Below are 12031 nucleotides of genomic sequence, written 5' to 3'. Positions count from 1 at the left end.
ATGTATATAAATTATATCTCAATAAAGCTGTTACCAAAAAATATCAGCAAATATCCTAATCAAAATAAAATATATAGGGCTGGGCGCAATGGCTCATGCCTGTAATCCCAGCACTTTAGGAGGCCAAGGCAGGAGGATCATGAGATCAGGAGTTCCAGATAAGCCTGGCCAACATGGTGAAATCCCATCTCTACTAAAAATACAAAAATTAGCTGGGTTCAGTGGCAGGCACCTGTGATCCCAGCTACTGAGGAGGCTGAAGCAAGAGAATCGCTTGAACCCGGGAGGTGGAGGTTGCAGTAAGCCAAGAGCATACCACTGCACTCCAGCCTGGGTGACATAGCAAGACTCTGTCTCAAAAATAAATAAATAAAATAAAATAAAATATATAATCATGCAGAAAAATACTATATAAACCTATAATGACTTCAAATTACATCAGTTTGTGCAATAAAGAAAAAACAAATCCCTCTACAGTAGTAGGCCTTGGCTTGCCTACTCCCTTCCCCTGAAGTAAGGCCACCTCCTCAGAAGGCAGTGTCTTTCAATTAATATTACTTGAACATACCCCTTTGGGGGGACAAGGAGTTGCATTCGTGTGTACACACAAACAATACATATATCATGCAGTACTCTCCCCAAAGGGAATTCTGATCAAAACAGTTTGTCTCTTTATATTTCCATTAGATGATTATACTCACTTTAGATGTCTGTGCTGAGAAAACTACCTGCTAAGTAACATCTTCATCTGGTTTTCTCCAGGCAAAGCCCATGTTCATATTCTCAGGTGCTACTCCAGACCTATTAAACCAGAGTCTCTGGAAGAACATTCTAGGAATCTGTATTTTTAACAGGCTCCCCAGATGCTTCTGATATTTGGCCAGGTTCGGAAACCACTGATAGGAATCTTTGTTCATAAGCAGATCAGCGAAGATCACAGTGGATAAAGAAAATCAGCAGCCTTAAAGAGGGGCACCATGATGAATGGCACCCAGGGAGACAGAGCCAATGCAGGAAAAAGGAGAGAATTTCTCAAATGCTCTCAGAGAGATGTGAGTGGAAGCTGCACAAATAAGAGCAGGTGGCTTCCCACCCCACCCGGGCTCCTGCCTGCCTCCTGCACATTCAGGTCACAGGCACTTATTCAAGCAGCAACCTTCCCTGATACCCATCAGACTGAGCCCTGAGGCCGTGGCTGGGCAGGAAGATCCACTCCCTGCTGGGCCTGAACCCTCCCCAAATTCCCAGATCTGGCAGGGAGATTAATCCAGAAGAACATGGACTGATGCAAGGAAATAACACATCAGGCCACTAAGGAAAACATATGGGTTGCAAAAGTGTCCATACAAACCTGATCTCAATTTTGTTAAAATTTGACCCCTAAATACACACACACACACACACACACACACACACACACACAGAGAGAGAGAGAGAGAGAGAGAGAGAGAGACAGAAGTATGGATATCAGCATGAAAGGATATAAATCAGAAAGTTTACAGTGGCCTCTCTGGGAAGTTCAGATTACAAGTGATTTTCACGTTCTTCTTTTCACTAAATATTCAGCAGTAAACACATCTTACCATGATAATGAGGAAAAAAGCAAACATATTCTTACTTTTTAATCAGGACACAGCTGAGGTAAGAGGGCCTGATAGCTCCCTGACACTCTTTCCTGACCACTCCTAGCCCAGCCAACGCAGATCATCCTGGAAACCACCCTTGTCCCAGACTGGTTTAACCCCAACGGGGTTAGCAGGAATTGCCTCCAAGGCTGGGGCATTAAGTGAGATAATGCAAGTAAAACACTTGGCACAAAGAATAGCACATGGAAAGCGCTCAACAAATGATGGCTAGTTAATTGCCCTTTATCTTCCACCAACTGGACCAATGAATTCCTGCTACCAGACATCAGGCAATTTTGAAGGGCCAAGCCACTGCTCTTCCATCATTCCCTCTACCCCTAGAGAGAGAAAAAAAAAAGCAGGTTGTGAAAAGCCAAGTGTATTGGACAAGAGTAAGCCTGAAAGCAGAAGAGCCAGGAACCCCAGGGAGGGACCAACTCCTTGGGCACTCTGTCTCTGAAAGCTGGGCAAAGTCCAGTTATGTTGCAGTAATAGCCCCAACATTTAGAAGGAAATTGTATGCAAGTTCAAACAAAAATGTGCTGGACAGGTCATCTCTGGAAGGCTTGAGTTTAGATACCAACTCTGCCACTGGCTCATGGAAGATCTCTTGGTTTCCAGTCTTCACAGAGGAAAAATAACCCCTCTCCACAGAGGGTTACAGGACCAGTGAGAAAATGAAGGGCTACACTCTAGGGAAGCCTTGTTACCTTTACTATGGCTACCGGGAAGGCCAGGTTTGCCCACGCTGTTGGGCAGCTGCTGCCCACCTGTTACTTGAGGGAACTCAGTCTGCTACCTCCGGGCTTGGGAGTGAGGCCTACTGTTTATTTCTTTCCACCTCAAGCCCTGAGGAAGCCCTAGGACCCTCCTAAGGGATTGTTCTGTCTTGGAGGAGAGAATTCTCCCATCTCCACTGTGGCTGTAATACCCAACGAAGTCAGATTTCAGCCTCCAAGGTGAGCCCGCAAAGCAGCAGGGCCAAAGGACCCAGCACCTGTCTGCTCCCTGAGCCAAAGGAAAGTGGGTGAATGAGATCTCCAGTTGCAATAACAAGACCTTGATTTAACCTGAGCTGCTTGCTAATGAGAAACTCGGTGGTGACAACCCGGTCTCGGAAAGATTAACGAGAGTGTGATTATTCCAGCCAAGTGAGGCAGAACCAACTGCAGTTGGCACCCATGGCTGGGCAGCAGGTGGTGTTCAGCAAGTTGCTTGTCCTGAGCCTGTGCCCTGAGCAGAGTCTCAGGACAAAGGGGTTAGAGACGGTGCCCTCATATGGGAAGAGCACCTTCTCCCAGCCTCATCTGTCACCACGAGGGGCTGCGTTTCTGGGCGCTGCGAGCAGGGTGAAGCAGCCCCTGCCGCCAGCCCCAGCGGGCACTTACCAAAGGTGGTGAGGTAGAAAGACAAGTCCGGGCGGGCACGCCGGCTCCCGAGGGAGACGCGGTGCAGTGAGCGCTCCATGGCGTCCCGCTGCGACCCGGACAGCAGCGCCTGCGACCCGAGGCGGCTGTGTTGCTTCCCAGTAACCGAGGCAGCAGGCTCACCGCCCCCGGCGGAGGCGTCTGCAGGGCGGGAGAAGCGCGAGCGGGAGGCCTGGCTGCACTGCGCGTTGGAACGGCCCGGGCGCGCCCGGCTCTGATTGGCTCGCGCGGGTTTGAATGAAGAGAGGTCCACCTGCCGGAGCAGCGCCAGTCCGGGGTGGGGGAGGCGGCGCCGGAGACCCGCGCAGAGCGCGAGGGCAGCCACCCAAGTAGCCGGCGGAACGGCGCGGCCACCCAGGGGCTCCAGGCTCCAGCACCGCGCTCCTAGTTGGAAGGGCCAACCCCACAAGTTCAGTCCGGGGTGCCCACAATGGGCAGGCTTGGCCTCCTCGCCCAGCTCTCCTAGACCAGCAATTAGTCGGGTTTATAACCTGCTTTGAAGCTCAGACCTATAATCATTAGATCCAAGCAAGAGCAAAGGAGCATTCGATGGCCCAGGGCAGTGGGGTTTGGAAAAGTGCTCTCTGCGCTTGGACAGGTCGCCCCCAATCAGGCTGCATCCCCCTCCCAAACCCTGCGTCCTAAAACACTCTTTTGAGCCTCCTCTTGAATGACACAGGTCCAGATGGGAGCAGCTTGCTCCAACCACCCCGCTGGCCCCCCCATCCCACAGCCTGGTGCCACTGGACAGCAGGACAGGCCCACAACCTCTGAGAAAGAGGAACGCACAGGAAACGGTGGGGGTGGGTGAATCTCCCAGCCTGGTGCAGGGAGGCAGAGCTGGAAGGTCAACCCCTGCGCTGCTTTGTCGGCAAACATTTACAGGACACCTCCTGGGAGCAGTTTCACACCAAGGCATCTGCTCTGCAAATCTCTGACTGTTGCCACTGTGGGAAGGAAAGCTGTTAGTCTCATGTAAATCTAAAACTGGGAAGTGTTGGTATTTGTCCCTGTTCCCCAGACTTCATTGCCAAGTGGATATTTGTGGTTCAGTGATCCACTCAAAAACAAGATGGGGAGATGCAAGAGAGAAAGCCGGGAGAAGAGTTATGTGTTGAGTACCAGATGCCGGAGGCTGAACTGGGCAATTTATATACATCATCTCAGTTAATCTTCAGAGTAAGTCTAATAAGTATTAGCCCAATTACCAGAGAGAAATCTGAATCTCTGGCAGAGAAGACAGATGACATGTCCAAGGTTTGTAGAGCTAGGAAAGGAGCTGAAATTTGAACCCAGGCCTGTCTGCCCCAAACACTATTGTCCTATTCTTCCTTGGCCTACACATCTGTCCTGTGGCCAACAGCAGGTGAAGGGAGCAGACACCACAGGGTCAGGTAGCCACCAGCGAGGAGCAGAAACTGGAGGAGCCTGGAATCAGCAAACTGGTGGTCCAATACAAATAAGTCACATAAATGCCAGAGGATTGCTTGAATCCTGGCACTTCGTGAAGTCCTGCCCTGTTCTTTACTGCCCTACCCCCTGCTCCCCTACCCTCCTTACACACATACCCAATGAACACTGCCTTTAACAAGGGAAGGCCCATTCTCGTAGCCTCAAGCCAATGGCAGACGGACTTACCTGCACCCTGGACTTGGGCACACCTGATCCTCCTCCTGGCTGGAGAAGTTTGAGTCCATGCATCTCTTCTGGGAAGAGAGATATCAGGGCTTAGCCACTCCATCCAGCCAGGGAATATGGGCAACCTCAGGCTGAAGCCACAGGATGTAGACAGGACACTGAACCCAGAGACATGCAGGAACAGGATGGGAGCATGAGTTTTGCATGGCCTGAAGATGCCCCATGCAACGGATGTTCACTCCCAGGAGGAACTAGAAAGCATGGTGTTCAGGAAGCAGAGCAAAGGAAGGCCCACAGGGAAAGGGAAGGTGATGTGCCCAAGATGACAGTCACCTCTTCACAGCTTTGCCAGAGATCACTGTAGAGCCTCCTCCCAATGAGGAGACTACCTTGGACTCAGGAGGCCATGAGCAACCTGGAGGTGAAACACTCAGAAGGGTGAGATCCAGGAGAACTGGGCAGAAGTGTGCTATCTTAAAGTGACCTAGGAGAGAAAAGACCGAGACCCACACTGGGCACTTACACCTAATAATGGGAACAAAGATCCCACTGCTTTGTAGAGGGATCTCCTCCTGACTCCTGCTCCACTCAGCAGCTAACCTATTCAGTTTGAAGATTCAAAGGCCAGCCTGATCCTGATCTGGTGGTACTACCTTCACGACCACCAGTAAGGCTCCTTTACTTAGTGGCATGCTGGAAGCTTCCTTTTCCTAAAAGGACAGATCGGTCACCCTTTTCTCGAGAGATGGAGGAGAGAAGTGAGTGGGAGACTGGGCAGGGCACTTCAGGAGAGACTGGCCCTATTAACCCACACTGCTGTCCACAAGCAACATCCAGAAAGGGTCATGGTCATGGCTCTGCTTTCCCCAAGAAGGCAGGGGAGTTTGACCAAGCCTGGCTTTCTCACATGTCCTGAGCATTCTAGCACTCCCAGGGCCTTAGTATCTCTCTTCCACCTCACACATGTCCATACACACTCCACACATACATCAACATACCACACATCATCCATTCTGTGCACATACATACACATACCTTAACATATCCCATGTACACACACAGTCACATCATAGGCACATATACACACACATAAACACACTACATACACACCTCAGATACATATACAAACACACCCCACACATTATAGATGCATCCTATGCATATATGTAAGCACACATCGCACAGACACATGCACACAAAACATACATTACATAGATGCCACATTCATGTACACAGATTGATTATAAGCACTTTTAGCATAATACAGTATCAAACAATGATTTTAGGCATTTTTTGAAAGACCGACTATATCTGGAAGAATAAGGAATACTTGAGTTTTGAAAGGAAGGGACTAAATGGATTTATTTGGGTAAATTTTTGTAATAATTCTCAAAGAATCTTAGCAACTTTAAGACATTATCTAGCCCAATAACCAAGAAAACTTAGAAAAATAATAATAAGGCTGGGCGTGGTGGCTCACGCCTGTAATCTAAGCACTTTGGAGGCCAAGGCGGGCGAATCACCTGAGGTCGGGAGTTCAAGACCAGCCTGACCAACATGGTGAAACCCCGTCTTAAAAAAAAGAAAAAATAATAATAATAATAAAAGGAACTTGGACTACCAGATGTTAAATGGTATTAAATAATATCAAACTAGAAAGAAAAGACAGATCAATGGAATAGAGTAGAACATCCAATGGGATAATATATTTAGAAAAATAACAAAGATTTAAAGTGTTTTAACTAAAAATTCATTTCAAGAAGTTAGAAGAGGAATAAGCTAATTCAAAAGAATTTTTTTTAAGTTAAAGATAAAATTTATTCCAAAAAAATAGACTTCAACAATAAGACCAAAGCCTTGTCTCTAAAAGTCCAATAAAATAGACCTGTTGCGATTCTCCTGCCTCAGCCTCCCAAGTAGCTGGGACTTGAGGCGCATGCCACCATGCCCGGCTAATTTTTGTATTTTTATAGAGATGGGGTTTCACCATGTTGGCCAGGATGGTTTAAAATTCCTGACCTCAAGTGAACCATACACCTTGGCCTCCCAAAGTGCTGGGATTATAGGCGTGAGCCACCACACCCAGCTGATATTTTAAATTATAAGAGAAAACCAGTACAACCTTATTATATAAATTTGAAAATCTGAGAGGAACTGGATGATTTTCTAGAAAGTATTAATTAGTAAAATCGATACAAGAGTTTGAAATTTTTAATAGATCGCTAACCATAGATGAAATAGAAAAGAAAACCAAAACTCTATTTGACAAAATTATAGAAAATCCGCATAGTTTTAAGAGGCTATTCTATAAGATCTTCAAGAAACAGATGATGCTAATGTAATTTTAACTATTTCAGAACGTAGGAAAAAAACAAAGATTTGTCAGTGCTAAGTAGGAGGCTAGATGAAGACAAAAATCAAATAAGGTTAGAAACAGAAAACTACAGACCAATTTCTGGAAGCATAGAATAACATTTCACTTAATCTGGGGAGCTAGGCAGACCAAGATGATAAAGGAGGTCAGGGAAGACTGCCCAAAGGAAGTCACCTACAGGATGATTTAGCCAAGTATAGAGAGGAAGGAAGGGTTTACAGGCAGAAAGAACAAAACATGTAAAGGCCAGAAAGTGAGAGAGAAGTGTTGTACGTTTGAGGAACTGAACAATGGGAAATGTGGCAGGGAACTTAGAATGTGAGAGAAGGAGTAATACACAAGAAGGTAAACACGGGCCAAATCATACAGGCCCTCGGCTGGGCGTGGTGGCTCAAACCTGTAATCCCAGCACTTTGGCAGGCCGAGACGGGTGGATCACTTGAGGTCAGGAGTTCGAGACCAGCCTGGCCACTGTGATGAAACTCCATCTCTACTAAAAATACAAAATTAGCCGGGTGTGGTGGCAATTACAGAATCCCAGCTACTCGAGAGGCTAAGGCAGGAGAATCGCTTGAACCCGGGAGGCAGAGGTTGCAGTGAGCCAAGATCCCCACCATTGCATTCCAGCCTGAACAACCAAAGCAAAACTCTGCCTCTGAAAGAAAAAAAAGAAAGAAAGAAAGAAAGAAAGAAAGAAAGAGAAAGAAAGAAAGAAGGAAAGAAAGAAAGAAAGAAAGATCATACAGAGCCTCACATTTTATTATAAGAAGCTTGGACTTTATTTTAAGAGCATAGAGCAGTTGCAAAAGATTGTAAGCAAGATCCCAACAGCGTTTAATCCACATTTTAGAAAAATTTCTCTGGCTAGAATATGAAAAAATAAAAAACAGATTGGTTAGGGGTAGGGGTGTTTGCATGACATGAGGGTTGGGAGCAAAAGTTGCTCTTAGAAGTCTTTTCTAGTCATCCAGGTAAAAGATGACAATGACCAAGCTAGTGTAGTGGCAGTAGGGATGGAAAGAGATCAAATCAACAGGCCATGTTGATTGAGTAGAAGATGAGAAGATAGAATGTAAGGAATTCTGGCTTGAGAAATTGTTTAGAAGTACCCTTTCCAGAGATGAAGATCATGGGAGGCAGGGCTGAATTGAGAGGAGAACGGATGAATTCAACTATAAGCCTGCTAAGGTTAAGTGACCCATGTGCCATCCAAGTGAAGATGTCAAGTGAACAACAGTTGAACATAATGGACTGAAGCTCAGCAAAAAATGTTTAGGCTAGAAATATAGATTTAGGAATTCCTGGTAAGGCCCTGGGCATGGGTAAGACAGCCCAGAGGGAATGTTTAATGTGAGAAGGCTCAGGACAGAACCAAGAATAGTACCAACTGAAAAAACAGGCAGAGGAAGAAAGGCCAGAAAAGGAAAAGAAAAGCCAGGGGGCCGGGCACGGTGGCTCAAGCCTGTAATCTCAGCACTTTGGGAGTCCGAGGCGGGTGGATCACGAGGTCAAGAGCTCGAGACCATCCTGGTCAACATGGTGAAACCCTGTCTCTACTAAAGATATAAAAAAATAGCTGGGCATGGTGGCGCATGCCTGTAATCCCAGCTGCTCAGGAGGCTGAGGCAGGAGAATTGCCTGAACCCAGGAGGCGCAGATTGTGGTGAGCCGAGATAGCACCATTGCACTCCAGCCTGGGTAACAAGAGCAAAACTCCGTCTCAAAAAAAAAAGAAAAAAGGAAAAGAAAAGCCAGGGGATGTATTAAGAAGGAAATAATAGTCAACAGTGTCAAATATTAAGAGGTCAAGTAGGTTAATAACAGAGAAGTGTCCGTTAGATTTAGCAAGAAACAGTCCCTGTTGACCTGTCATCCCGGAATAAAATGCTGGGGGGCAACAACTTCACATGAATGAAAAGGTACCCAATTACTCTAAAAGGAAAAATACCCTGGGCTCCAAGCCAGATAATATTCTTGGGTCATGTTTTTTTCATGTCCTAAATTTAACCAGCTGGAATGCTTTGTTAAGTGGTATTTTATTCACCCTTGAAATGAGGGATTTGCCTTTTGAAAGTGTGTCTGCAATTCATCTTCAAGGTAGAACACGATAGTATCTTTGGGTTAATTGTTCTCTACAGGAACAGATGCTGGTTGCTGTAAATACCACTGAGGAACTTTAATTTGCCCCAGATGTAGAAGCCTCTAGTGACCTAAATACACAAACAGGGACTAAAGAGAACCAAATAAAAGATTCAAGATTTCAAGTGTAAGCTGGGAGATATTGCTTCAAAGTGGAAGAGACCAAAACCTTCACCACCAAAGGAATGTGAACTAGTAAGTTGAGTCCAAAGATAAAAGCTAAAGGCTTGTTAAGAGCCAGAAAAGAAAAGCAGAGTGCCCTTTCTCTGCTAGAATGACTCCGTGTCCTTGCAGTTAGGTTGGAAGCCCTTTTAGCCTCTTCAAGAACTGCTTTCCCTGGCAGTTCTTGAAGTAATGAGCAACTTGGCCTGGCATAATCCTACATTCCACAGGCCCTCAAACGGTTTTTCAAAATTAAAAAACAATATAGACTACTGCTTATAGCCAAGATGGAATAACAGAAACTGGATTTTCACTTCACCTGAGACAACTAAAAGGCTGGACAAAATACATGAAACAATGGTTTTCAAGATACCAGGCAATGAAGGACAGTGATCCCTAAGAAACAGAAAACAGACAAGCTGAGCCCTGAGATCAGCCGGGTTTATTCCTGGGACAGACTTTCCAAAAGGGAGAGGGAACTCAGACCAACCCCAAATCCCTAAATTGAGAAGTTCGGGAGGCCAAGGCAGCTAGAGTTCCAAGGCAGAATACCAGAGAGGAGAGAGCCATACAAAGAGAGGGCCCCAGAGATCTGCAAAAGGTCCCCACTCATGTCTTCAGCTAAGTGCTAATGAGCTCATGGGTTTGAGGAAAGTATCCCAAGGCTGGGGAAAGAACCACCAAAGAATTATAGGAAACAATCTTTGAAGCTCACACAGGGCCAGGAATAGTTCTTAAGCTCATCAACCAGAGTGGAAGAACTAATTCCATAGGAGACATTAGATAGAATACTCAGAAGGGTCTTGCCTCAGCTGTGGGGAATAATCAGCCCTAGATTAAATGCTGCTATTGTTCACCTTTAAATAAATAAATAAATAAATAAATGTTTTAAAGCAGCTTAAAAGCAAGATCCAACAGGATAAAACTGTTTCTTCTTTCTTTCCTTCCTTCCTTCCTTCCTTCCTTCCTTCCTTCCTTCCTTCCTTCCTTCCTTCCTTCCTTCCTGTCTTTCTTTTTGAGACAGAGTCTTGCTCCATCACCTAGGCTAGAGTGCAGTGGCATCTCAGCTCACTGCAACCTCCACCTCCCAGGGTCAAGTGATTCTTATGCTTCAGCCTCCCAAGTAGCTGGGACTACAGGCATGTACCACCACACCTGGCTACGTTTTGTATTTTTCGTAGAGACAGGGTTTCACCATGTTGGCCAGGCTGGTCTCAAACTCGTGGCCTCAAGTGATCCAGCCACCTCCGCCTCCCAAAGTGCTGGGATTACAGGCGTGAGCCACTGCGCCCAGCCAGGATCAAACTGTTTCTAAGCAACTTAACTGCATCCCAGAAGAAGCTCAAGAATATTTGCTAGAATACAAATATATCTAGAACCCAAAAAGGTTAAATTTGTAATGTCGGGTATCTAATAAAAAGTGAACAGATATGGCAAAGAAGCAGAAAAAAATATGACCATAAGGAGAAAAGTCAGTCAATAGAAACCAACCCAGAAATGACATGTTAAGTAGGCCAGATGTGGTGGCTCACACCTGCAATCCCCATACATTGAGAGGCTGAGGCAGGAGGATAGCTTGAGGCCAGGAGTCTGAGACTAGCCTGAGCAACTTAATAAGACCCCATCTCTACAATAAAAATTTTAAATTAGCTGGGCATAGTGGCACATGCCTGTGGTCCTAGCTACACAAGAGGATGGCTTGAACCCAGGAGTTCGAGGTTGCAGTGAGCTATAATCACAGACTGGGTGACACAGCAATACCCTATTTAAAAATAAAAAAATTTTAAGAGTATGTCAAGTAAAGACATGGAAGATATACATATATATGACCCAATTGAACAACTAGAGGTGAAAAATATAATGCCTGAGATAAAAAACACAAAAGATGGGATTAACAGTGGGTTAGACATTGCAGAAAAAAAGATCAGTGAACTTGAAGACACAGCAGTAGAAGCCACCCAAAATTAAACAGCAGGAAGACCAAAATAAATGAATAAATGGATGATCAGTGAGCTGTGGGACAACTTGAAGCAACCTAATAGATATGTATTATTAACTGGAACAGATATGTATAATAACTGGAATTCCAGAAGAAAGTAGGGCACAGAAAATATATTTTAAAAAATAGTGGTTGGGCTTTTTCCAAATTTGATAAAAACTATAAACCCCACAAATCCAAGAAGGTCAATGAACTCTAAGCAGAAGAAACATGAAGACACCTAAAAGTACATCATGATCAAATTGCTAAATAGTGAAAAAGATAAAATCCTAAAAGTAGCCAGGAAAAAAAAAAACTACGCATTACATACAGAAGAGCAAAGATAAGAATGACATCAGACTTCTCATCAGAAACTACGTGCTAGAAGACAGGAAAGCAATATCTTTAAAGCACTGAAAGAAAAGAAAACAGGCTGAGTGCAGTGGCTCATGCCTGTAATCCCAGCACATTGGGAGGCCAAGGTGAGGGGAAGGCTTGAGGATGGCTTGAGGCCACCCTGGGTATACTAACAGCAAGACCCATCTCTACAAAAAAAATTTAAAAAGCAGCCAGATATGGTGGTGCATGCCTGCAGTCCTAACTATTTGAGAGGCTGGGGTGGGAGGATTGCTTGAGCCCAGGAGTTTGAGGCTGCAGTGAGCTATGATCACACTATTGCACTCCAGCC

The 12031-nt window shown here is 45.4% G+C and overlaps 1 protein-coding gene across 9 annotated transcripts in view; it reads right to left on the bottom strand.

Moving 5' to 3' along the window:
* RGS3 (regulator of G protein signaling 3) overlaps positions 1-4808 on the bottom strand; it is a 132574-nt gene extending 127766 nt beyond the window's left edge. For 8 of the 9 annotated variants that reach the window (XM_009001686.5, XM_078374626.1, XM_078374620.1 and 5 more), the window contains exon 1: positions 3014-3195. In XM_009001686.5, the coding sequence (XP_008999934.1) occupies positions 3014-3092 (79 nt within the window). In that variant the 5' untranslated portion in view covers positions 3093-3195. Of the gene's footprint in view, positions 1-3013; positions 3196-4690 lie in introns of those variants that run through there. The other variant, XM_035255135.3, reaches the window with a different exon arrangement.
* Between the last annotated feature and the right edge of the window lie 7223 nt (positions 4809-12031).

Source organism: Callithrix jacchus, chromosome 1, assembly GCF_049354715.1.
Source record: "Callithrix jacchus isolate 240 chromosome 1, calJac240_pri, whole genome shotgun sequence".
Taxonomy (NCBI): domain Eukaryota; kingdom Metazoa; phylum Chordata; class Mammalia; order Primates; family Cebidae; genus Callithrix; species Callithrix jacchus.
Note: the sequence above shows the minus strand (reverse complement) of the source record. Positions and strands in the feature narration are given on the sequence as shown.